The following is a 24800-nucleotide window of genomic DNA, read 5'->3' on the forward strand; positions in this document are numbered from 1 at the left end:
ACCATAGCAGTTACCAATAATATCACTCACTATTTAATCATAATACCTTAACAAGGCATAGGATCAAAATGATACTAATAAATAAAGTTAGAGAACCCACATAACACAAACCTAACGTTTATTTGAATAAAACTAACAGAAAGGACTAAATGTAGTAATGGATGGAAACTTAGAGGACCGAATTAAATCAATTTTTAATTAGAGGACCAATCTGATACCAATTAAATAGTTAGAGGACCAAAAAGATAATTTAGCCTAACATTTATAGATATTAAGGATACTACAGTACATCTAACTAGAACATTCTAGAGATATTTAGGTTGTTTTGGTTATTATGTATTTATTTAGTAGTATTCTTAAAAATTTCATGAAATTCTTCACTTCTTGAAAGATCCAAAATATTTTCTATCATCCTTTATCGTTCTCCCTTGGGTTGGAAGATTTTCTTCTTCGTCCTCATGACAACGACCGTAACCTTATGACATAGGATGAAATGCACCATTTTGAAAACATGTCTTCAACTACTATTTTAAAATGTTTAGGTTGTCAAGTCTAAAATAATCTTAACATCTTTTTAAGATGACTTAGAAACTGGACGAGACGTATGTAAATTTGTTTTACCCTTGAAAGGTTCCTTTGTGACCAAAATTTCAAGTGGCTTGAACTTCTCTTTTCCTTTGTTGAATTCATTTAGTGGTAGAGGTGTCAACTCGATTTTAATCTTGTCAATCATAAAGTGTTGGCGTTGATGTAACAATCTTGTAAGGCGGGATGATCATATTGTCAAGGCCTCTCAAGAAAAAGGTTGTAAGTATCCATAGGATTACGCCACCACAACCTTTGGTTATGAGATTTTAAGACACACATCAATTACAAGGGATTAAGCCACCAATGATTTAAATCAAAACAAAGTTTAAAATATTGGTTTTCATCCGCCACCAAATTTGATTTTTTATACGATCATAACTTGAGACGATGTTGATGTTTTATTGTTGAAAATCCTATTCTTTTTTTTTTCCTTTCAAAACTCCCAAAAGCAAGCTAGTCACGAGCCAAATTGTTGAGCAATGGAGAATGTTAATGGCATTAAGACAGTCTCAAAAAAATTTAATGTCGGTGTATTTTTAACATATGATATTGCTACCATTGTAAAAAATTACACGTACATTTAATAATTTGTCGTTAGACGTTTAACAAGTTAAAAATAAATCATATTTCATACTCATTTTATGATGTACCAAAACATAATATAATACATATGTTTCAATATTCTATTAACTTAGTTAAGTTCACGAGGACTGCTTTAATTTTATACATTGTACATAGTAAAAATAAAAAGTTCACCAAAAGAAGAAAATCATCCAAAATAAGTTTGGTAAAAACTAAACAAAGAATCACACACAAACACAACACTACTCCTTTTGGCGTATATTACCACGCGCTACATCAATGCATTTGCGTTTCTTAGCGTCACATGGTTTCTAATCTAATTGAATAGAGAAATGATATTTGTATAATCATTTTATGACAACTTTTGTACAATTTTCTCTTTCATACTCATATATATTTTTTTTTTTTTCTCTCTCCATTATTTTTGACTAAGAAGAGAGAAAAACAAAATTGACACTAAAGTTGTCATGAAATAGTCGACGTACAAATATCATTGCTCAATTGAATAGTTGTAGTCGCTTTAATTTCTTTTGTTAGACCATTTTAGTCTCTTAAAAAAAAAAAATGTTTTGTTAGACTTTGCTGGATGATGTCGATATATTTTTCATGAATTGAACTATTTACAAAAGTATATAAAAAGGAGACATTGTGTTTGTGTATATAGCACATATAAATTAAGTTAGATAGAAGAAAAACGAGGAAGAGCCCATCAAAGAAATAAAAATAGAAGAGGAAGAGCTGTTGGGACATTATATTTTACAAGAGCTGTTGGGGCGTGTTAATCACATGACTAATGGTGGTTTAGTTAAAAAGAAATCTTTATTGTTAAGCAGCCAAAAAAATTTAACAAGTGTGTTCTCCATCCGAGTTCTCAGCCTACATTTTTTCTTTGGATGACTAATTTCTCTAACCAGGTTCTGTAATCTATCATCAACTTCTATTTTCTATTTTCCCAAATTGATTATTTATTGTTAAAGACGTATTTTCATTCTTTGTTGTTGATGAACATCTTTATAATATTTTTTAATAATCTAAGAAGTTGCGGTTGAGTTTAACACAACACACCAAACCAACTTTTAAGATGATAGTTAAGATCCATTGAGTCAAATGTTATCAAATTTCTGCTAATGGACCACTCCTAATTTATTTTCAATAACAATATCCTGTAATTAATGCTGGTAATTGTATTAGACTCAACCATGATTTCTAAGAAATAATTTTTTTATTAAGTTGTTAATAATTTGTTATATCATGCACAAATGTCCTTTCTATAGTTGGATTGTAATATCAATTTTTTTAATTTAAAGATGAGATTTATTCATTTAATAATAAAAATTAGTTTATTTATGTACCATCTCACTTAAAAAGAAGTAGGGCAGACATAATAAAAGTTACTACACCTTTGATAAATTGGGACATTTATGCAAAAAAAAGAAGTAGGGCAGACATAATAATACAAAAGTCGGTCACGTGTGGGCGTGACCCCCTCACCTGTATATAAAAAAGTCGGTCACGTGTATTAAAATAAATAGTATTTTTCTTAGCCTTTTCAAAAAAAAAAAAGTATTTTCTTTCTTTCAAAAAAAAAAAAAAAAGTATTTTACAATATAGTTAACAGATACTCAGGCTGCTCCTAACATCACATGGTGACATTATTTATTTCTTTTCCATCTCAAACATATCTCTAATCCATTTTGTTATTTTAATTGGATCGAAATTGGGTGTTGACTTATAATAAACGAACACTTATCCCCAACAACCGGTGTTTTACATTCTTGATAAACTTGTAGTTCTAAAACATATGTATATGAATCGCACATGAATTTAACTTATTAAAGACACCATGAAACTTTAGTGGTTATAGTTATTTAGTTTGATATATTTAAGAAAGAGTTAGGCTAGCTTGTGTCCTAAAGGTACATGTTAAGCAATCCAAAATTAAAAATATTCCTTTTAAATAACAATTGGATTTAATAGGTTCACAAAATTATAGGTGTCTTAAACTTTAGAGTTATGTTATTTGAACATTCATTTATATGACAACTTTTGAAACAACTAAAATTTTATGAAAAAACGAGTTATTGACACAAAAACCAAAACAATAGAGAGAGAAAGTAAAATATAATGTGAATATGAGAGATAAAGTTCACATAAAAATTGTCAAAAAATAGTTGTTCAAATATCATTTCTCTAAACTTTAACATATAAGGGGTTGAGTAATTCAACTTATTTGAACTAAGAGTTAAGTAAAACTAACATAACAATTAACATACTAAAATTTATGATAAAAGAAATTCAACATATAAAAAAATGTTTGAGCCATTTTCTTTCTAAACCACTTACTTGCTTACTCTTTTTTTGAAATCACATTGAAGCTCCTAGGTTTAAGAATGTAATTAGTCCATGCAAATAGACCACTTTTTCCTTTAAATCCATACAATTTTCGTTTTTGTCCTTGTTAGTATACTTCATTTTGGTTTTGATCCTGATTGTTATGTTTTAGTCCCTTCAAAGTTTGTTTATATTGGAAATTGATCCATTAATGTATATTTTAATCTTTTGCGACACATATATATTGGAGGAACTAAAATTAAAATTTTCTACCCATCGTAGGAACCAGTTTAAATGTGAATAAGAGGATTGAGGGAAAAAATAATGGGACTATAATGTTTTATTTGGTTGTATTCTATTGTGAGAAATGCATATTCTACCTATTTGTTTGTATTCTATAATGTTTTAATTATTTTATTTAAGAGTTTCTTATCCACCCTTATAGGTTTTGTGCGTTCTACAACATTCCATATTATATAATGCAAAATGTGCAAAAAATATGTTTAAAAACACCCTTTAGTGCCATACAACATTTCAGATTTATATAATCTATAACAGGTGTGGAGGGTGGGAAAAGAAACAGACATTTGGTTTATTATGTGTAAGTAGGCTCAAAGGTCATCCATGAGTTAAAGGCCCATACTGATCTCGCTATTGCTCATTTGGCATCCCCAAAATTGTGCTCAAACCATTGCTCAATGAATAATTGTTTGCATCATTAACATTTAAAAAATAAAAAGATGAAGAAATGCTAGAAAGAGAGTGTGTATCAAACTCATCTAACAATAATGATGATTTAAAATTGCCTAACATGAAATTTTAACCCTGTCAAAAAGTATAAAGTCATAGTTTTATTATTGCGTTAAAGTCTCGTAGATGTATGCACCATCCACTAAAATCAAAAGTTTTTCTTTAAAAAGACAATTTATCTAAGGCAAGTCATTATTATTTAAAAATTCATTAAAAAAAAAACAGATTTCGAAATTATTGAACAAATAATTTTTGTTCAACCGTTATTATTAATCTAATAAGGAGTTTAGTCATTCAAAAATAAAGTGTGTGAAATTTTGTGAATTAAAAATAAAGTCGAATGAACTTTTTACTCTTTACAAGAAGAGGGCAAGTCGATGTCCCTCAAAAAAACAATTCAAAGAGCATTGTTAATTTGTTGTGCTGTGTCTGCACTACTCTAAATTACAGTAATTAAAAATATTAATAGCAGTGTTAAATTTATCTTCGTAGCATATTTGTCTTGTTAGTTTCTTTTAGAGGGAGTTGTATTTTTTTTAAAAAAAAAAAATGATATTCACTCATTCAAATTGATAAAATACATCATATACAACTACATGTTTAATATCACTTAAAATAAAACATAAAGGACGAATATGTGAACAAACTCACATCACCCAAATTAATAACATACAATAACAAAATGTTTACAAATAATATAATAAAATTAAGTGACTAAAATACTCATGTTCTTCGATCTACAACGTTGACGCACAAATCATTAATTGAATGTATAATTGGTTGAAGTCAATCTTTCGATAAGAACCAAATAAACACCGCAACAAGACATAAAATCAATTAATGTGCACAAGACGAAGACCAACACAATGTTGCACTCTGACGACAAAGTAAAAAAAAAAACACAAAAGAGAAAGGGAAAAGAGATTGTAGTAAATGGGAAAAGAGATTGATGTATGGGGAATCCACTTATTTAGATTAAAATAAATGAAAAAAGAGATGCAAAAGGATGATCCTAAGCTCAAATATACTGGCTTGATCACAAGCACATTTAATAACAGAGACAAATGTAAAAATTATGAAGAAAAAAAGAATTAAATAACAAGTATTTTGAAATAATTAAATAAGATTTATTTTATAAAAATGTGTTTGAATGATTTTGATTTGAGTTTATGACTATATAACTATTTGAATGGCAAGTTAGTTAGATTGGTCATATGATGTTGACTTGAAACATTAAGATGAACAAGTTTAATTTTTAGGAAAAAAAATTGGATGGTAACATCATATGAGTGGCTTAGGAAACTCATGGCTATGAGTAGAGAACGTGTCCTCGTATCGGACTATCCTTCATCGAAGTGGTGAAATCATGCGTGGAGAGGAAAACAGTGTATATCTCCCACACGTTAGCTGGGAATTGAAGCAAATAAAGTGGTAGAATAGGTAAGTGGAAACAAAATCAAGTGGAAACTCTGTTAAGTGGTGTTGCACAATTAAGATTCATTGCACCAATGAAATTGTCCATTTTGGGGTATTTTTCGATAGGGAAATGTTAACTAATTCTCATAGTAGTATTTTTTTTTTCTCCTTTACCAAGGTTTAAACCAAGCCATTTTTTCTTCCTTCTAAAAAGGCCAAAATGTAATAGGTATTGTTTTGAGATTTATTCAACTTTTTAACTTTAATTTTATATCGTTTGAACTATCCAATTCCTTTTTAATATATATTCTTTATTTCTAATGTAAAAGTCGGTATTGTTTTGGTTAGAGTATCTCTAATGGAGATCTTTACTTAACAAGAATCATTCCCCGTTAAGGATCCTCCATTGAAGGAAGAAAAAATGAGTTCCCGTTAAGGAACGAGCAACTATATAAGAACCCTCTCTCCCGAGTAACTAACGATTCTCACGTTTAAAAAAGTAATAAAATGTGTACTACTTGATCCCACTTGCATAAATGAGTAATAAAATGTGTACTACTTGGTCCCACTTGTAAAAATGAGTAATAGGTAAATTATTTTTGTTTAATGATGTAAAGATAGTGAGACATATTTAAGTACTTTTCATTGGAGTCCTTATTAATGTATTGTTATTGGAGTCATTGAGTCCTTAATAAGTACTTTTATTAAAAAATTATAAATAAGTGATTTGTCACGTGAGGTTCATTTAAGAAGTCCTTGTTATGGAACTACCATTGTGGATGCTCTTAGCCGATCTAAAGCTAAGTATGTTTTATCATAAGTGAATAATTGATTGGATCTTAAAGTAAGTATTTGGCAAAGATATTCGATAAATAAATCAATTGATTTTGTTCAAGTGATCAGACTCTTAATAAAGATATCGATAAATAAATCAAGTGATTTGTTAAAAAATACCTTAAGAACATTAGTTAAAGAAACTGTGATCTCTTGTTTGAAAAAAAAAAAAACTACTCTGTTGTAGTTTAATGGTCCAATACCATTTTTTATCCTTTTAGTTTGACATAATTCTCAAGTTAGTCCTTTAAATTTTGAAAATTTCAATTAGGTCCTTTTAGTTTGACAGAATTCTCAAGTTAGTCCTTTTAAGTTTCAAATAGGTTCTTTTAGTTGATAAACCATTTCACTATTACCCCTGCTGTCAATATCTGTTTAACTGATGCTGATGTAGCCGTTAAGTTGTTGATTTGGATCAAAATGTTGTCTTTTAAAAGTTTCAGGGTGTCAAAACGATACGTTTAATGATCACAATGACCATTTATAATGCTAAAATGATATTTGTGACCATTAAACGTAGCATTTTGACACCCTGGAGATTTTAAAAGGCAGCGTTTTGATCCAAGTCAACAACTTAACGACTACATCAACATCAATTAATTATTAGCAGGGGTAACAGTGAAATAGTTTATCAACTAAAGGGACCTATTTGAAACTTAAAGGACTAACTTGAGAATTCTGTCAAACTAAAATGATCTATTTAAAACTTTCGAAACTTGAAGGACTAACTTAACTGTAGTTTTAAAAAATCAAAATTTATTACCCTTAGAATAGTCGGTCAGCGAGACAAGAAGTACCTACTCACTTGAAGTTTGAAGGTCAGACAGAACTTTGCAAGTTGGTCAAAATTTTCAGCTTGTTTTAGGCTGGTTGTTTTATTAAAAATTTAAAAAAAATCACTAGTAATTTAGTAAATTACAAAAGTCTCTTTCATGTTTCAACTTTCAACCCCCTTTTATATATATTTTGTTTACTTTTATTTTTTCCCAGCACATCACCTGTTATATTTGTATATTTTTTTTATATCTGTCTTAATTACTCCATTAGATTTCAAAATATAAGATTCATTTTGAGATTTATTTTTCTTCTTTATTAAAATACTTTTTATTCGTTTTAAACATAGAAAAATAATTTCTTTGCGTCTCTCTCATACGAGTATTGATATAAAGATTTCAAACAAAAAGTCAATAGTTCCTTTCAAAAATAGAAAGCCAAAAAGTCAATAGTTATTTGTTGCAATAAAAAGTCAACAATTCCCTAAAAAAGTCAATAATTAAACTAACAAAGGTTGATCTAAAGATTTATCAAAAAAATAAAAATAGATTGATCTAAAGATAACAAATTTATCTTCGAAGAATTTGTTATTGGTCTCCTTTCTCTTTCTCTCTATCTCTTATCTACTTCTTAAACCCTAGCCGTCACTTCTTTCTTCTACTTTTTGTCAGAGGGGTGATTTAAGTCAATTTTTATCACTTCAATTTTTGATCCAAAATCACACATCTAACTCGTTTTTCTATTTCCTTTTTATTGAAATAAATGAATTTCACATCTATTTCGTTTTTTTTATTTTTTATTTTGTGATTTCGTCGTCTTCGTGTGACGTTCGTTTGTTCGTCGTCTTTGTACGACGTTGTTTGTCTTTCTTGTTTCTCTCAAGTAATTGATCGTTCAGATCAGCTTCGATCCAATGCAAATCCAATCAATGACTTTGGCGTCATCTACATTGCAGATCCTGAGACATGGTTATCCTGGAGATTTAAATATAGTCATATGTGTAGGCATTTGTACCTTGCTGTTTTATGCTATTAACATGGTTGTTGTGAGCTTGTTCACAGATCCATCCTTTTTGTTTTTAGCAAATTTGCATTATATCGATGTACTCTATCAATTTGAATGAATGAATATCATTTATTTTTATATAAAAAAAAAAACAAATTTATCTCCGATAAATAATTGGTCAGAAATTTAATAGTTTACTTTTTTGTTTTTCACATATATCAGACTGCTGTTAGTTAATCTTAATAATTTTTTTTTGCTTAAATGCGCTTTTGGTACCTTAACTATTTATTTGGTATCACTTTGGTCCCTTAACTAAAAAAAAGATTGTTTGAGTACTTTATCTTTATCCCTGTTACCTATTTTGGTCTTTTCCGTTAAAAAAATTCGAAAAAATGTTAGGGTTTGTATTATTCATCTTCATCCTTCTCCTTCCATCCTCTTCTTCATGATCTTCATCATCAACAACACACCAACCCAGATTTTTTTTTTCCTTTTCATTATCTTCAATAAATCTATAAACATAATCAATAACCAATTTTTCCATTTATAAACATCTCTTTCAATCTAAACAACACAATTTCTCAATCTTCCTAAAAACCAAAATCTTTATATCTATTTTCTAGTTTTTTTTTTTCCTTCAGATTCAATAACAATGGGAAAAATCAACCAAAATCTTCAAAACATCCACAACAATCACAACTAGCAGTTGAAAAAATCCAGCAATAAAAACCCAGAAACAAACCCTTCACTTTTATCACAGTACCCAAAACATCTTCTTCCTCTGTCTCCCGCTCTCACAGTGTGTCTCTTGTTCACACTTACGGTTGCAATTCCTTTTTCTTTTCACGCAACACACTGTCACAACATTGGATTCTCTTCACCACACACATGGGTTTCTTAACCCATTCACTATATCACGCTTCAATTCCAATGGGTCGGTGGAAAAAATACACAAAGTGATGCAATTTTGAAAAATATTAACATTGGTGCTAAGAATGAGAGACACACGTGAACACACCTGAAATTAATTATCAAGAAAGTGACTTTGGTGCTAAATCCAATTGGGATAACTAGCACAACACCCAATTGAATCCAAGGTTGAAGAACGACACCAATTTCCAATTTTTTCTGAGGTAGATTGAGTGTTGTTGGTGTTTGTGAGATGATGAATTTGAGTTTTTAAATGTTTTATGTTTTAGGTTTGAATATGAATGAAGGTGTTGAAGATGATTTGATTTTGTTTGGAGATTTGTTTTTTTTTTCTTTGTTGTTGCTGCTGCTTGCTTATTTGGTTGTTGTTATTGTTTGTTCTTATTGTTGGTGCTGTTCTTTTTTTCTTTTTCTTTTTGAGGAAAGTGTTGTTGATGTTGTTCTTATTTTCCAAAAAATGGGGGAAGAAGATGAAGAATTTAAGTGGAGAAGATGAAGAAAATAAATTAAGTTTTTCAGCCAATGCTAAATGACACGTGGATAACAGTTAACATTTTTTTGATTAAAACTAACAGAAGGAACCAAAACATGTAACGGAGATAAATATAAAGTACTTAAACAATTTTTTTTTTATTTAAGGGACCAAAACAATACCAAATAACTTAAGGGACGAAAAAAACAATCAAATCTTTTTTTTTCTTGAGTAAAGTTAATCTTAGTATTGATGAAAACTTCGTACATAAATATGCATGGCAGAAAAAAGAAAATCAAGAACTATACGAATAGTTTTAAAAAACAACAAATTGACTGTTATCATCAAATCAACTACTTTTTTAAATACATGTTACTTACGTAAATAAATGTCATATATCAAGTGATTTATATTTTTAAACAACTAAAGTTAGACTTAGACCATGTTTGTCCCACGTTAATTGGTGGACATCTATTTGCAGGGGCGTGGGTTTAAACTCACAACTCCCTTCTTATTCATAAAAAAAAGGTTTGCTCCATTGAACAAGACAAAATGTTGAGCTTATAACATATAACTTATAAGATCAAATGATTAAAACAAATTTGTTTAGTAACAATTTTTCACACAAGTTTATAATTTTGTTTTTACTAGTTTATAATTTATACCTTGTCATTTTTTATTAAATATTAATTAAAATATTTTTACGTCATTTCTTATTTATTAGCTAGTTCAACAATTACTTTTACTAAACACTATAAACTCAACCTGTTAGTTTATCAATTTTCAGCTATAACTTTTTGTTGTTTTTACCAAAACCTATGTTTTTTTTTGCACGGGGTTCGAATCCCGAATATTATATATATTATATTGTCCTTATCAATTGAGATAAGTTGACGCGGACTATCAAAACTTAATATTACTCAATTTCTAAGCCTCTCATTCAAAACCAGCTTATGAGAGGAATAGTGCACGCGTGTGCTCATATATATTTTTGACTTAAATGCATTTGGGGTCCATCATTTTAAAAAATGAATTTTTTTTGTCTCCAATTTCATTTTTTTCATGAATTTTCCATGCGTATTCCGGTGTTAGATAATAATTTCACAAAAGGTGAATTTGAGAAACAAAAAACGATTATTTTTAAAATGAAAAGCCAATATTATTTTTCTCTTCCAAAAATAAAAAGATCAAAATTGCATTCAAACTTTTATTCTTTTATTTTTATCTCTAAATTTTATTTGGGTACGAGTCATAGAATTTTCCTTTTGAAGATTGATTCAAAGTTATGGGGCCGAGAAAAACATGCAATAGTCCACTTGTTGCAGGTCAAACCTTTACGGTTCACATTTGGTGTCTCAACTCTCTTATCTCTCTCTCTCTCTCTCCAACTCTATCATCTACAATCAGACAAATCTCTACACAATGAACAAAAAACAACCCTTCTTCTTTCTCTTCTCTTCTCCCTTAATTTATTCATACATCACCCTTTTTTATCTTCTTCTTACCACAACCACTGTATGCTCTATAGAACAAAAATTTGTAGATTGTGAAGCCAAAACATGTGGCAACCAAAGTATAAGCTACCCTTTCTATATAATAGGATTACAACATTCCTATTGTGGCTACCCTGGTTTTGGTATCACTTGTAACAATACTATTGGTTTTCCAATCCTTAATCTTTCTAATACTGAATACATAATCGAGGAGATTTTCTATCAAAACCATTCATTTAGAGTTTCCAATGTTGTTTTTTCAAGATCAAACACCAACAAAGGTTGTCTTTCACCAACCCAAAACCTCACTTTTCCCCATAACATGTTCTATCTTGCACCTAACCAAAGTGAAGTGAAATTGTTCTTCGGATGCGATTCAACAAAGCTACCCAGAGAGCTGCAAAGGAACACAATTGGTTGCTCTGAAGAAAACAAAACGAGTTCGGTTGTGGCATTGTATGATGATGATAAAAATGCAAGCCTGGTGTCAAAGAATTGCAGGGATGAAGTGATTAATACGAGGGTGGAAAATGTTGTGAAAGGAGGGATTGAAGAGTCACTGAGAAATGGGTTTAGGTTGAATTGGATAGCTAGTGATTGCAATGAGTGTAACAGCACTGGAGGAAGGTGTGGCTTTGATAAAGATGTATACAATTTCAAGTGTTACTGCACTGATAGAGTTCATTCTGCAAAATGTGATACAGGTTTGTCTCTCTTAATTCCCCTTTGTGATTTCTTTATATCAGTTTATAACTTTTTAAGTAATTTGGTTTGTGTCAGTTACTTTTTCAGTTGCTTTAGTTACTAAGTTTGGTATTTAGTACCCCGTGCAACATTACTTTTACTTGCATAATAATAATACTCCTAACTATTTCAATTACAAATTTAAAACCGTCCCCGAGCGCATAGTTCATTTATATATATATAGGTTGAGATGTTGAAAGAGTATTACAAAAAAGGTCCATAACATTAACAAATTAATCACTAACGTTTGTCTATTAAAAAATTATAAGTCTAAAACTATTCAAAACGTTACCAATTATTCAAGTGCTTGTTAATGAAATCATATTGAGACAAGTAAGTGGCTAATCAAACTTTTCCAATAGATATGTTTTGTAGAAATTAGAATTTCACGTCAGACACCGTATTCCAAACACATTCTACATGGTTTCTGATTATATATTAACTCCCTCACCCTCCCTTGTGAATGTGAACACCCTCAGGCTAAGGTGTATTTCATACGATATCGAACATATGATGTCAAAATTGTACAAGTATCAACGTTGTTTTTCCAACAGGTTGTGTTAGAAGTATTAATCTAAAGTTAAAAGATGAAGATAGTTGATTTAGCTTTTCTGATGCGTACCAAAAAAAGCTGAATAGTGACTAATGACTATATATACAAAATTTTAAAATCACAATTGCCCAAAAAAGGAACTTAGTATCACAGTTCTGTTATTACAGTGAAGATTAGATTGGATAACTATGGACTACTATATGATTTGACGCGATAGAGATCTCGCGTTATCATAGGTTTAAGAGAAGGGTCAGAGTCAGAGGCATTAAAAGTCTTATTTGAATGAGACTCATTTCATTCATTCATCTCATAACTGTGCATATATGCATTAGTTTGTCAACGATGTACAAAGTTGTCTACTAATTTATCTAGCTGACGGTATGAAACACGGATACGGACACAAACATCTGATACGTGTCGGTACATGTGGGACATATCTGATGCGATGAGTGTTCATACTCTTAGTTTCCTCAAACTTTTTCTAATTGATGATTGCGATGAATAAACCAGTTGCTGGAAGAAATAAAGTATAGAAAAGCAAAAAGGTTTGCAGCCACGGACAAAAATCTTATGAACCTCTTATATTGAGGTTGACGATGTAAGAAAATGACATCAGTTGTCAAAGATTAATATTAGTGGTGCCACCTACCAATCACCCTCTTGCTTCTCTTTTGCTGAATTATCACCACAAATCTGTGATCCTAATTAATTCGCATTATACTACCATCATTCAGACCTTCACTCTGTACTCATCTCTCCAAGTTCCACCATAATAACAATCACCACTTTACATTTATTGTCACGAATCCATCAAATAAGACTACCTGCAGTCAGATTTTTGCAGAATTCAATAGTTGTAGTCGTTAGATCGAAACCGGACAATCCAATTTTAATACAGATTTTATTTCTTTTATGCTAAAAAATACTGAATTTAAAATTTTAATCGTTTGATCTTGATCCAATGATCACGATTGTCCTAAACGCTAAATACGACAAAAATATTATTGCAGATACTCCTATGGCATGGCTTAGGTGGATAACACATTAGTGACACTTTTTTAGGTGGATATATGACACTCAAGGTGGATAACACATTAGTGACACATTTTTAGGTGGATAACACATTAGTAGACATGGAAACGGGGTTGGTCGGGGACGGGTTTTAGCATACCCACCCGTGCTTCACCGTACCCATCCCCACCCCCGCCCCCAAACCTGTTGAGAATAGAAAATTCACACCCAAACCTGCCCCCAATGGAGACGGGTTTCCTAGCCCCGCTCCAACCCCCACCGCGAAGATGTAGTAAAAAAAAAACATGTTTTTATTTCACATATCTAAAAAAAAAAATCTTTAGATATGTACTTGCTATGTTAAGAAGGGTATAAGAGTAATAGGATTATCAAATATAAGAGTAAAAAAGTAATTTAAAATAAATGGGGCGGGTGCGGTGGTGGATGCGGGGCAGGTTTTACCATCCCCCGGCCCCGCCCCCGTATTAAAGAAACAAGTTTTCCCCACGCGCCCAATTAAATCGGCTTTTTTCCATTAAATACAGGGTGGGGGCGGATTCAAATGTCATGCTTACACATTACATTTTTAGGGACCATTTTACCAAATTTCATACTCACTCTTATTCTCTCGCTGTCTTGCTATTTATGATTCATGTCTCTCCTTTTTCCCTTCATATCTCTCCCTCCCTCATGATTTTTTATTTTTTCTTCTTTCTTTCTAATCTTTCCCTCTCTATTTTATTCTCCAATCAACTTTTTCCCCCCTCTCTCCTTCATTCACCTCTCTTTCTCACCTCCCGCATCTCATACTACTCTATCTATATATCTTTTTGCTATTTATTATTCATTTCTCATATTTCCCCCACAATCTCCTTCCTCAAATCTCTTTAGTCTTTAGCACATCTTTGCCTCATTCAGAGGTGAATCTATGTATACGTATGTATGAGGTAGCTTTGACTACCCAATTATTTTTTTAATTTATTTCATCAAGTTGAAAAATTCAGACTTTTTTAAAATGGTCTATGAAAATAGTCTCTTGATGTTAAAAGAGTCCCTAAAAATAGTCATTAGTTTCGGCAAAATAGTCTATGCTATGTGTCACCGTTGTGTTATCCATGTGGAGTGCCTCATATGAAGTTAACGTGCCATGTCATATCTCCTATGATGCAATTTAACAGAAAGACCAAATTGCTCGATGTAATTCAATTTCGTCGACTATTTTGCAAACTTGTAAAATTTAAGGGCGAAATTCACGACCCATTCATTTTTAGGAGGCGAATTTGTAATTTACTCAAAATCTTAGATTATCATGAAAGTCGTACTTTATAAAAGGTGCGATTATGCCCCTAAAATTTATGTCACATAATAAAGGGTCAAATATGTTTTTAATTCCTATAAATATTTCAACTTGTAATTTTAGTCCCCTTAAAGTATCCTCCAACTTTTAGTCTTCCAAAAGTTGTTCGTCTACACTTTTGGTCTATGCTGTTAAGCCAGGTTATGTGTACCCTTTAAATTTTTGAATTAGTTTATACAAGAACATTTAAAATATTATAAGAATCTCTTAAAAAATAAGATTTTTTTTTTCTTCTAACAAAACATGAATTAATTATGAATTTTTAAGTGCCAAAAACATAAAAGTTCATTTTAATTCATATTTTGTTAAAAAAGTTTTTTATTTGAAAATATTATTATAATATTATAAACATTCATGTGAAAAAATCATTGTAAATTTCAAATGATACACATACATTAATTGAAAACTAAAAACTAAAATGGTGATGAAATTCGTTTTTGGAATTAAAAGTCAAAGCTGGCTTCTAATACATAAAACTAAGAGTGTGTTTGGATGGGGAATGTATTGAGGGAATGTAATGTTACGAGGGAATTTAAATACTTTGAGGTGAATTCCATTGTTTGGATAATAATTTGAAGAATTTTCAAAATGATGGTAATTTATGAAGTATTTTGTTCAAGTTAAATTTAGAGAATTTCAAATAACATCTAAAAGTTAAAAATTTCAAAACTCTTCATTGTTAAATTTTTTTAAATTTTGCATTTTGGTCCTCAAATTTTTCAATTTGACCCAATAAATTTTCAAAATATTGTAAATTGACCTCTCAAATTTTTTGAAATTTACCTCTAAAATTTACCTCTAATTTCAATTTTTAAATTTGGCCCAAAAAAAAAAATTATAAAAGTTGGCCAAAAATGATGACAATAATTTTTTTTATTACTCCATCCAAATAAAAGGAATTTAATTGAATTATTCAAATTACTTAAAATTCTAAATTTTTTAATTCCAATTACCTCAAACAAACACACACTAAGAGGCAAGGTGAAGGCAATTGAAATTGGTGTGGAAACTTACTACTATGATTTTGGCTTATATGTGATAGACTCGTTTTTTACGAACATAAGGAATTTGAGATTGAGTTAGAGCAATGGACACTAGCAAAAAAAATAAAAAAATCCAGAGTGGACTCACTTAAGAGGCAATTAAAGTAGGGTTTTGTTAGAAGACACCTTTCATGAAGGTGTTTTTTAGCAAGTTATTCTATGAACATTTGTTAAAAGGAATATGAATGATATTTTGACAACCATTTTTAACAACTTTAGTGACAACTTTCTCTACATACTTTCATTGTACTATTATTCCCTCTCTTCTTTTCTCTATCTCTCTCTCTATTGTAATTGTCTAATAAGAATAGAGGAAAAAAGTTGTCACCCAAAGTTGTTTGGAATTGGATGTCAAAATATCATTCCTCTTTATTAATGGATACCAACTAATTTTTAGAGAAATGATATTTTAACAACCATTTTGTGACAACCTATGTGACAACTTTATCTCTCATACTCACATTATTTTTTTACTTTCTCTCTCTATTACTTTGGTTTCCGTGTCACTGTCTACTTTCCTTTGTAAATTAGTAGTTGTCACAAAAGTTGTCACTCAATTGATTGTTCAAATAACACACCTCTAATTTTTATGAAGGTGTCTTTTAACAAAGTTATAACTAAAAAGTGGAAATCACAACTTGAGGTGTGAGTTGCTAAAAGACACCTTCATGAATATTTTTTAGCAAAACCCATTAAAATATATCTAGGATCATACTCGGAAAGCTAACATATCCCTTCAAATCTAAGTATTTAGAGTTACTTCAACGTCTTAAACCAACATCGTCAGAGATTGGTTTAATTTTTCTTAACTTTGACATTGCTTTCAAGTTACAACGTAATTAATCACTCCTCTCCTCGAGCTTTAAGGAAATTTGATGGTTGGGCAGAGAAGTTTAAGAATGGAGTGATAAAGATGTGGAAGGATGATGTTAAAAATATTAGAGAAAATGCAATTTTTACCACGACGCAAATTAACGAGAGAATTGCTGTTGACACATTACCTTTGGCTGAGAAACACTAGTAATTTACCCAAATGCTCCTTGGCAGTTAACTGCCGAATTATGAAACTGGCTGCAGTTAACTGCCGAGGAAAACTTCGGCAGTAAACTACCGAGGAAAACTGAAAACTTCTGCAGTTAACTGCCGAGGAAACCTCAAATCTGTTTTTTTTTTTTTTTTTGACAAAAACCATAAATATTCTTTGAGAATATTCCGCGGTCTTTATCATTTTTGATTGATTTTTCTTAATAATTCGTTTTTAATTTTATTGATTTGCCTTCCTTATTTATTTTAATTGTATTACTCCTTTGATCTTTTTTTTTTTTGTTATAACTGCTTTGATCTTCAACAATAGTGAATATTTTATTTCGAAAGAACTTTCACGGAATTTTCTTCTTTTATTTCCTTTTTACGGAAATATTCACAATTATTTTAATTGTATTACTCATTTGATCTTCTTCTTTTTTTGCCTATTTTATTTCCAAAGAACTTTCACGGAATTTTCTTCTTTTATTTCCTTTTTCTTTGTTTTAGGCTTAACATTTAAGTCCTCAAAAAACATTTCAATAAGTGTAAAAATTAAGTATTTGAATATTGTTTTGCAAATTACTTAAATAAAAAAAAAATCTTTGTACACAATTATTTTAATGTAGAAAATATAAAAACATATTATACCTTAAAAAAAATCGTTGTGCACAATTATTTTAACGATTTTTTATTTTATTATTATTTGTATTTAAGTAATGTACAAAACAATATTCAAATGCTTAATTTTTACACTGATTTAAATGTTATTCTTATTAAGATATATACGCATAAGTATAATACTGCAATTGTTTGAAACGTATCAAAATAATGATTGAAACATTCAAAATCAATAAATATTATTAAAGACAATTTATGGTTTTTGTCAAAAAAAAAAAAAAAATAGGTTTGAGGTTTCCTCGGCAGTTAACTGCCGAAGTTTTCAGTTTTCCTCGGCAGTTAACTGCAGCCGTATTTCTAAAACTTCGACAATTAATTACCGAGGAACATTTGAATAATTTACTCGTGTGGCCTAACCAAACCAAATGTAGGAACAACAATTCTCAATTAACGAAGAAATGCGAATAGTAACTTTTTCATCCGTACTCCTCCTTTTCTGGTAAAGAAAGAACATGAGTGGACTTTCCAACCAACCAATAATAAAGAGACAGCTGGACATTCTTGCCTTTGGTGTACTATAAGCTTAATACTATTATTAGCATCAACATTGATATTAATATTGTTCTTTTTTTTTGAAAAAAGATCATCACTTCATTCCTAACAACTAAACAACAGGGAGAAATTTTGTCAGTGCATATTGCCATATTCTATAAACTCATTGACAAAGTAAAATACACAAATTATAGTGATCACTATAAAACTTACAACATTGATTAAGAATACACTTCGAATAACTTCAAAGTTTAAACAACAGGTTTTGTTTCTCTATCCCCCATGATTCATAAAGTTGAAAATTAACTATGGATTAATTCTTTGATCAAGCCTATTTATAGACCGGACTTCAGCTCTCTTTGTAATAAAAAAACTATTTATGGACAAAGTTATCCTAAACAATTCAATTTTTTATCATGAAATTTAAATCCATGCCAAAGTTATAGGAATTCTAAAAACTAATTATCTTTTCTTTTAGTTGAATATTTTCCTTCTATAAATTTGTTTGTAGTTTAATTTTAAAAACACATAAATTGAATCAAACTAAAACAAATGTTGTACAATAATAATATATATATAACAAAATACAGAGTGTTTAGTAAAATTAACAGTTGAACAATGTTATAAATATGAGATTACATGAAAAAAATATGTTTAATTAATATTTAATATTTTCAATTACTCCATCTGTCCCATTATAAACGAGCCTTTTGTTTATTTCACAAATATTAAGAAAAAAATGTATAAGTGAAAGAGAGAAAAATGATTTTGAGCATCTTCTCAAGTATTGGTGTATTACCTATTATCATAAATTCAAAGTAGAATATATTAAATTGGAAGCGATGCAAATATCATTAATTAGAGTTATTAATATTGTATTGAAAAGTGAAATGAATCACTTATTTTAAAATTTATATTTTTTTTTTGCAAATAATTCACTTATTATAGAACGGAGTGAGTAAAATACATGGGTAAAATTGAGAAAAAATAATAAGCTACAAGTTCGTGAGAAAATGACGGTTGCCAAACACCACTTTTTTTTAAGTCTTATGAACCTGTAAGCTATAAGTTAAGCTATTAGCTAATACATTATATATATGCACCCGATGCTTAGCTCCAAAGAGTTCGAGACTGAATTCTTCAAGTGGAATCATTGCCAATTAGGATATATTTGGTCAAGTATTTATTGATTGTTTATTTTATAATAAATAAATGTTTCAAATTTGCACTGACCGTGACAACTGACAAGAATCATATCGGGCTAGAAACTTTTTTGGTTTGGATAAAGATGGAATAAATCATATCATCATGTATTAACAACAATGAAGTGGAGAACTTCATCCAATTTATAACATGATATCGAATTATCTATTTGAGAAATGTTATTTGTACAACTACTTTGTAATAATTTTTTTTTTCTCTATTATTTTTTATTTGGGTTAATATATCTTTACCTTCTGTACTTTAGGCGAGTTCCAATTTACCTCCTGTAAAAATAAAAGTTTAGCTTCCAACCTTTTAATTTGAAGATTCTTTCGAAATAGACCCTGTAATTTGAAGATTCTTTCGTTTTAGACCCTCGGGCCATATGACTGTGCAAACATGATGATGTGGCACACAGAGTCAACATTTTTGGATGATGCGGCGCGCTGACTGTATAATTAATTTGTTTTTAATTTTTTTTTATTTTCATTTATATTAATTTAAAAATAAAAAAAACTGAAAATTAATTTTAAAAATAGAAAAAAATTCAGATTATTTTTTTTTTGAAAAATTTTATTCCAGAATTTTTATAAAATCTTTTTCGTAATTAAAATATTAGAAAAATAATAATAATGATTTTTTGAAAAAATGAAAAATTCTGGAACTTAATGTATTTCAAAATTTTCGAAAATAATTAGAAAATATAAAGTTTGATTTTCATTTTTATACAAAAAATAAAAATTTTGGAAAATATTTTTCGTTGTAAAAAAAATTCTGAATTTTTTAAAAAAAATATTTTTCGTAAAATTAAAATTCCTGATTTTTTTATCTTTATAATTTTCCTGATTTTTTTATTTCAAATTTGTTTTTCTAAATTTTGTTTTAAAAATAAAATTCCTTAATTTAATTTTTATTTTTGAAAATATATTGATTTTATGATTTTTTTATTTTCAAAAATTAATTTTCAGATTTTTGAAATTAATATAACTTCATTTATATTATTTTTTCATTTTTTATTTTAAAAAATAGGCAAATGCAAATGCCACATGTGCCCCAAAAAAATAAAAAAAAATTAATTATACAGTCAGCGTGTCACATAATCAAATATGCACAGTCGCATGCCACGTCAACATTTTGTCCATAATCTTAAATTACAGGGTTGGAATCTAAACTTTTATTTTTATAGAGGGTAAACTGGAACTCACCCAAATTACAGGGGATAAATACATATTTTTATTTGACCAATAAAAAGATAAGAAAAAAGAAAATAATCATAAAAATTGTTTCAAATGATGGTTCAAATTTGATGAAGCCTAGGGGACACGGAACATAAGAAATTATTATGGTACAAATTAGATGCAGAAGAAGTTTGAAGTCAATGATTATGACATAAGACACAGTTGATAAATATGAGACAAATTTCCTTGTGAACGCGTTTTCTTTTGGGCCCTTTGTTGAATAGTCTTATGAAGTGAAGTGTGAACCAAAGATTAGTGTGTCTTATTCCCCAAGACTCTTTCAACGTCAAATTGCTGCTTGTTTTTTTCTCCCATCCTTTTCCAGTATTTCAACCACATGGCCCCACTTTATTAACTTTTAAAATTTCTTCATGGACTAACTCCAGAATCTAGACCTCTCAGTTTTGATATTTCTCAATCTTAGTTTCCATGCATATAACGTAACTCTACTAGTTTTCTTCGTGTTTATTATCGTATTTTACGTGGTTTAGACGGTTTTGGCGCCTCTAAGACCAATAGAAGAAGATTCAGATGCGAAGTTTGTGACATCAAGTCTTTGTCTTTATTCAAATAGGAGTATTGTAACTTGAGCAAGAAATTGGTCTTACTTCAGTAAATGCCAAAATCTAGATTTCATGCGTTCCCACTTTTATTTCCATTCATGTTCATTTCCCACCTGGTGTATCTTATCACACACGTAAAGTTGGTGTTATTATACTGTGAACACTGTGAAGAGTGTAAAAACAAGTTGTAGACAAGCTTCAACTTACTTTAGAAAATCAAATTCCTGGTCCCTTTTGCACATAAAGTAGATAGGAGAATTAAGGATGAGTCTAGTTAATGAATTTATGTTCATTTTGTTTTCACACCTCATGATGATGCTACTTGTGTTGGTGGGTGGAGATGAGAGTAAGCACCAAGCAGAGTGTCCACCTTCATTTAGTTGTGGATATCTTGGCAATATCAGCTTCCCTTTCACTACAACAGAACGCCAGGACTGTGGCTTATTGCCAATACCTAACTGTGATGGTGATCCAATGAAGCCCAAAATGATCAAATATCATAATAAAGGGAAATGGTTTGAGTTTGAGGTTGCAGCTGTATATCCTTCTGAGTTGCACAGTGGCAGTACTACTTCTACTTGTGTTTTCAGAGACAATAATCTCTACAAACTGCTGCAAAACAAAAGTTGTGAAGCTTTCAGATATAATTATACTCCTCCTCCCACCTATCACTTTGTTTCTTTTCGTATCGTTCTCTACACAACTCTGTTCATGTGCAACCGTACCCTCCATATCAACCCTCCAACATATATGCATAACTATACGTGTCCGCACTATGATCTCTACTACCAGCCTCATAGCCATGCTGATAATACGTCTCAGAGTGCTTTTACAGCTTGCACAAATGTCACACTTCCAACTAAAGATTTTGCTGACGCTAACGACCCTTCTACTTTCATAACGGCTGATATCCTAACTGAAGTAAAAATAACAGAGGAATGTGCACATTGTCACTACAAACAAAGAGGACAGTGTACACTTGACAACAACGAGAGATTTTATTGTGCCAATGGTATACTAATACAGTCAACCTAGAAGCGCAAACACATAAATGCACTGCACTAGTATGATAGTTGTTGCTTTTGTCTGCTTTCCACATTTTAAGTTCATAAATGTTTCCATCTAAAATGATCAAGACCAGTGGAGATTGATGTGCCTAATTTAAGTACTATCTTGTTGTCTTTTAATATTGGCACTTACTACAATTTTTAGCTGATTTCCTATTACTGTTGGATGGCAAGAGATGAGTTCCATTGATTGACTTTTTAATATTTTCTACGCAACACTAAATTAGCAAACCATATTTTTCTCTGCACAACTTTATCTTCATATGTCAAATCTGAATTGTTTCTTTTATTTAATTGCAGTTAAAGGGCTGACTCGGAATGCCAAATTGGGTATAGGTAATGTACCGTTTACATAACTTTCAGCACACAACTTCTATCCATTGGTTTGGAGTGTGAAAGTTCATCAATATGTTGAACTCATAGGATCTTCTGATTTGTTTTGTCAATTTTTTTTTTTGTTTCATTCTTTAGTCTAAAAGGATGAAACTTATTTTAAAATATTTGTGTGATTATAATCTGTGCAATGCCAGGTTTCATTTCCTTTCTTATACTATTTTATAGTAATCTTCAATTGAGACATTCTTTTGGTCATTTTCCACAGGTTTGGGGATTGGTATTGGAATCCCAGGCATCTTGTTGATTGGGGTGGTGTTTCTCCTTCGACTCTGCAAACGGAAACATGCTATTTCGGTTGGACACTTCCAATCTAGTAACTCTTATTCTGATTCCTCCATAAATCCACGCAGAGAGACTGGTAGTAAATATTTCGGAGTTCCATTATTCTCCTACGATGAGCTTAGAAAAGCAACAAACAATTTTGACCATAATAAAGAACTTGGAGATGGAGGTTTTGGTACCGTCTACTTTGGTAGGCACACAATTAACTGACACTAAATTTACTCTTTCCATCTTATTAAATAACTTATACTTCAACACTTAAAATCCAGGGAAACTTCCAGATGGACGTGAAGTTGCTGTCAAGCGTTTATATGAACACAACTATAGGAGAGTAGAGCAGTTCATGAATGAAGTCAATATTCTGACAACTTTGCGGCACAAAAATCTTGTGTCCCTCTATGGATGCACTTCACGGCACAGTCGTGAACTACTTCTTGTGTATGAATATATCTCAAATGGTACCATTGCATGTCATCTCCATGGTGAATTGGCCAAGCCCGACTTACTACCATGGTCTATACGAATTAAAATTGCCATAGAGACTGCTAATGCCTTGGCTTATCTCCATGCTTCTGGGATCATTCACCGTGACGTGAAAACCAGCAACATACTTCTTGACGGCAATTTTGGTGTTAAAGTTGCAGATTTTGGCCTTTCAAGACTATTCCCCGAGGATGCCACTCATGTCTCCACAGCTCCACAAGGAACACCAGGTTACCTTGACCCCGAGTATCACCAATTTTATCAGCTTACTAGCAAGAGTGATGTATATAGTTTTGGAGTTGTGCTCATTGAACTAATATCATCAAAGCCTGCTGTTGATATAAACAGAAGTAGGGAAGAGATTAACTTGTCAACTCTAGCCACAAAGAAGATTCAAGAAAGTGCAATTGATGAGCTCGTAGATCCTTCTCTTGGTTTTCATTCAGACAGTGAGGTTAATAGGATGATAGTTTCAGTGGCAGAATTGGCTTTTCAGTGTTTGCAAAAGGACAAAGAGTTAAGACCTTCTATGGAAGAAGTATTAGATGAACTTAGGAGAATAGAAAGTGGGAAAGATGGGGTTGAGGTTGTAGAGGAGGCAGATGTTGATGGTGTTGGATCATCACACAGTATTATACAGCCACCACCAGTCTCACCTGAATGGGATGAAGTTGGATTATTGAAGAATGTGAAAATTATGAAGCATCCGTCTTCACCAAACACCGTCACCGATAAATGGGAAAGTATTAATACTACGCCTAATGCCAGTGCTTAATCTTGTCTAATATCAATTGTTGATAATCCATTTTTACTGTATTAACTTTAAGCAATGATTGTTAGTTGAAGCATGAAAATCAGGGAGTGCAATGTATCATTATTGTCTCATTCGCTTGTATAGATGATAATACATGATTAGTTTACAAGACATTGTGTTCAGGCATTGAGTTAAGTTGGAGGTACATGTAAATATCGTAAAACGAGGTATAAAAATAAGGCAGAAAAGAGCGAACATTTTTGGAAACAGCATTTTGCAATTTAATAAATTGATATAATAGAGCAGCTAGAATCTTTGTCATATCATTGTAATGTTCCAAGAAGGGAACTTTCACAATCTATTAATTTGTTGTTTTTATCTGTGTTACTGTAACTTCATAGTATTTTTATGCCTTTTTTCCCTCTTAATATTTGGAATGCTAATTGGCACATTACATGTTCATGTCATGTTGCAACGCCATGTAATTTATCACTTTTTTTTTTATCATACTACATTAATATAACTCTGTAAGGTGGTTATAGTCCCGTCCCAGTGCAAATGGTACAGACCAACTTTAATGAAACACCGGTCAATCCGATGAGGAACCGGCCACATAGCGGTCCAAGCTACTCTTTGAATTGAAAACGATGAGAAGTAAAATTCAGTTTGACATTAATGGTTTAGTTGTCGAAACAAAGACTCGGTTGAAACATTGGGTTAAGCAACTAGGTCTGT

General features: G+C 30.7%; 1 protein-coding gene across 2 annotated transcripts; it reads left to right on the forward strand.

Annotated features, from left to right (window-relative positions):
* Positions 1-11009: 11009 nt before the first annotated feature.
* On the forward strand, positions 11010-24386 carry LOC11441696 (LEAF RUST 10 DISEASE-RESISTANCE LOCUS RECEPTOR-LIKE PROTEIN KINASE-like 1.2). Of its 2 annotated transcripts, none has more exons than XM_039830020.1 (4): positions 11010-11879; positions 22451-22486; positions 22752-23018; positions 23098-24386. In XM_039830020.1, exons 1-4 carry the CDS (start codon positions 11105-11107, stop codon positions 24084-24086), a joined length of 2067 nt encoding a protein of 688 aa, XP_039685954.1. In that variant the 5' UTR covers positions 11010-11104; the 3' UTR covers positions 24087-24386. The 2 variants fall into 2 exon arrangements, with proteins under 2 accessions (XP_039685954.1, XP_024627424.2); XM_024771656.2 differs by lacking the exon at positions 11010-11879 and adding an exon at positions 20687-22095.
* The last annotated feature ends 414 nt before the right edge of the window (positions 24387-24800 follow it).

The sequence above is a fragment of the Medicago truncatula genome, chromosome 1 (genome assembly GCF_003473485.1).
Source record: "Medicago truncatula cultivar Jemalong A17 chromosome 1, MtrunA17r5.0-ANR, whole genome shotgun sequence".
In the NCBI taxonomy this organism is placed as follows: Eukaryota; Viridiplantae; Streptophyta; class Magnoliopsida; order Fabales; family Fabaceae; genus Medicago; species Medicago truncatula.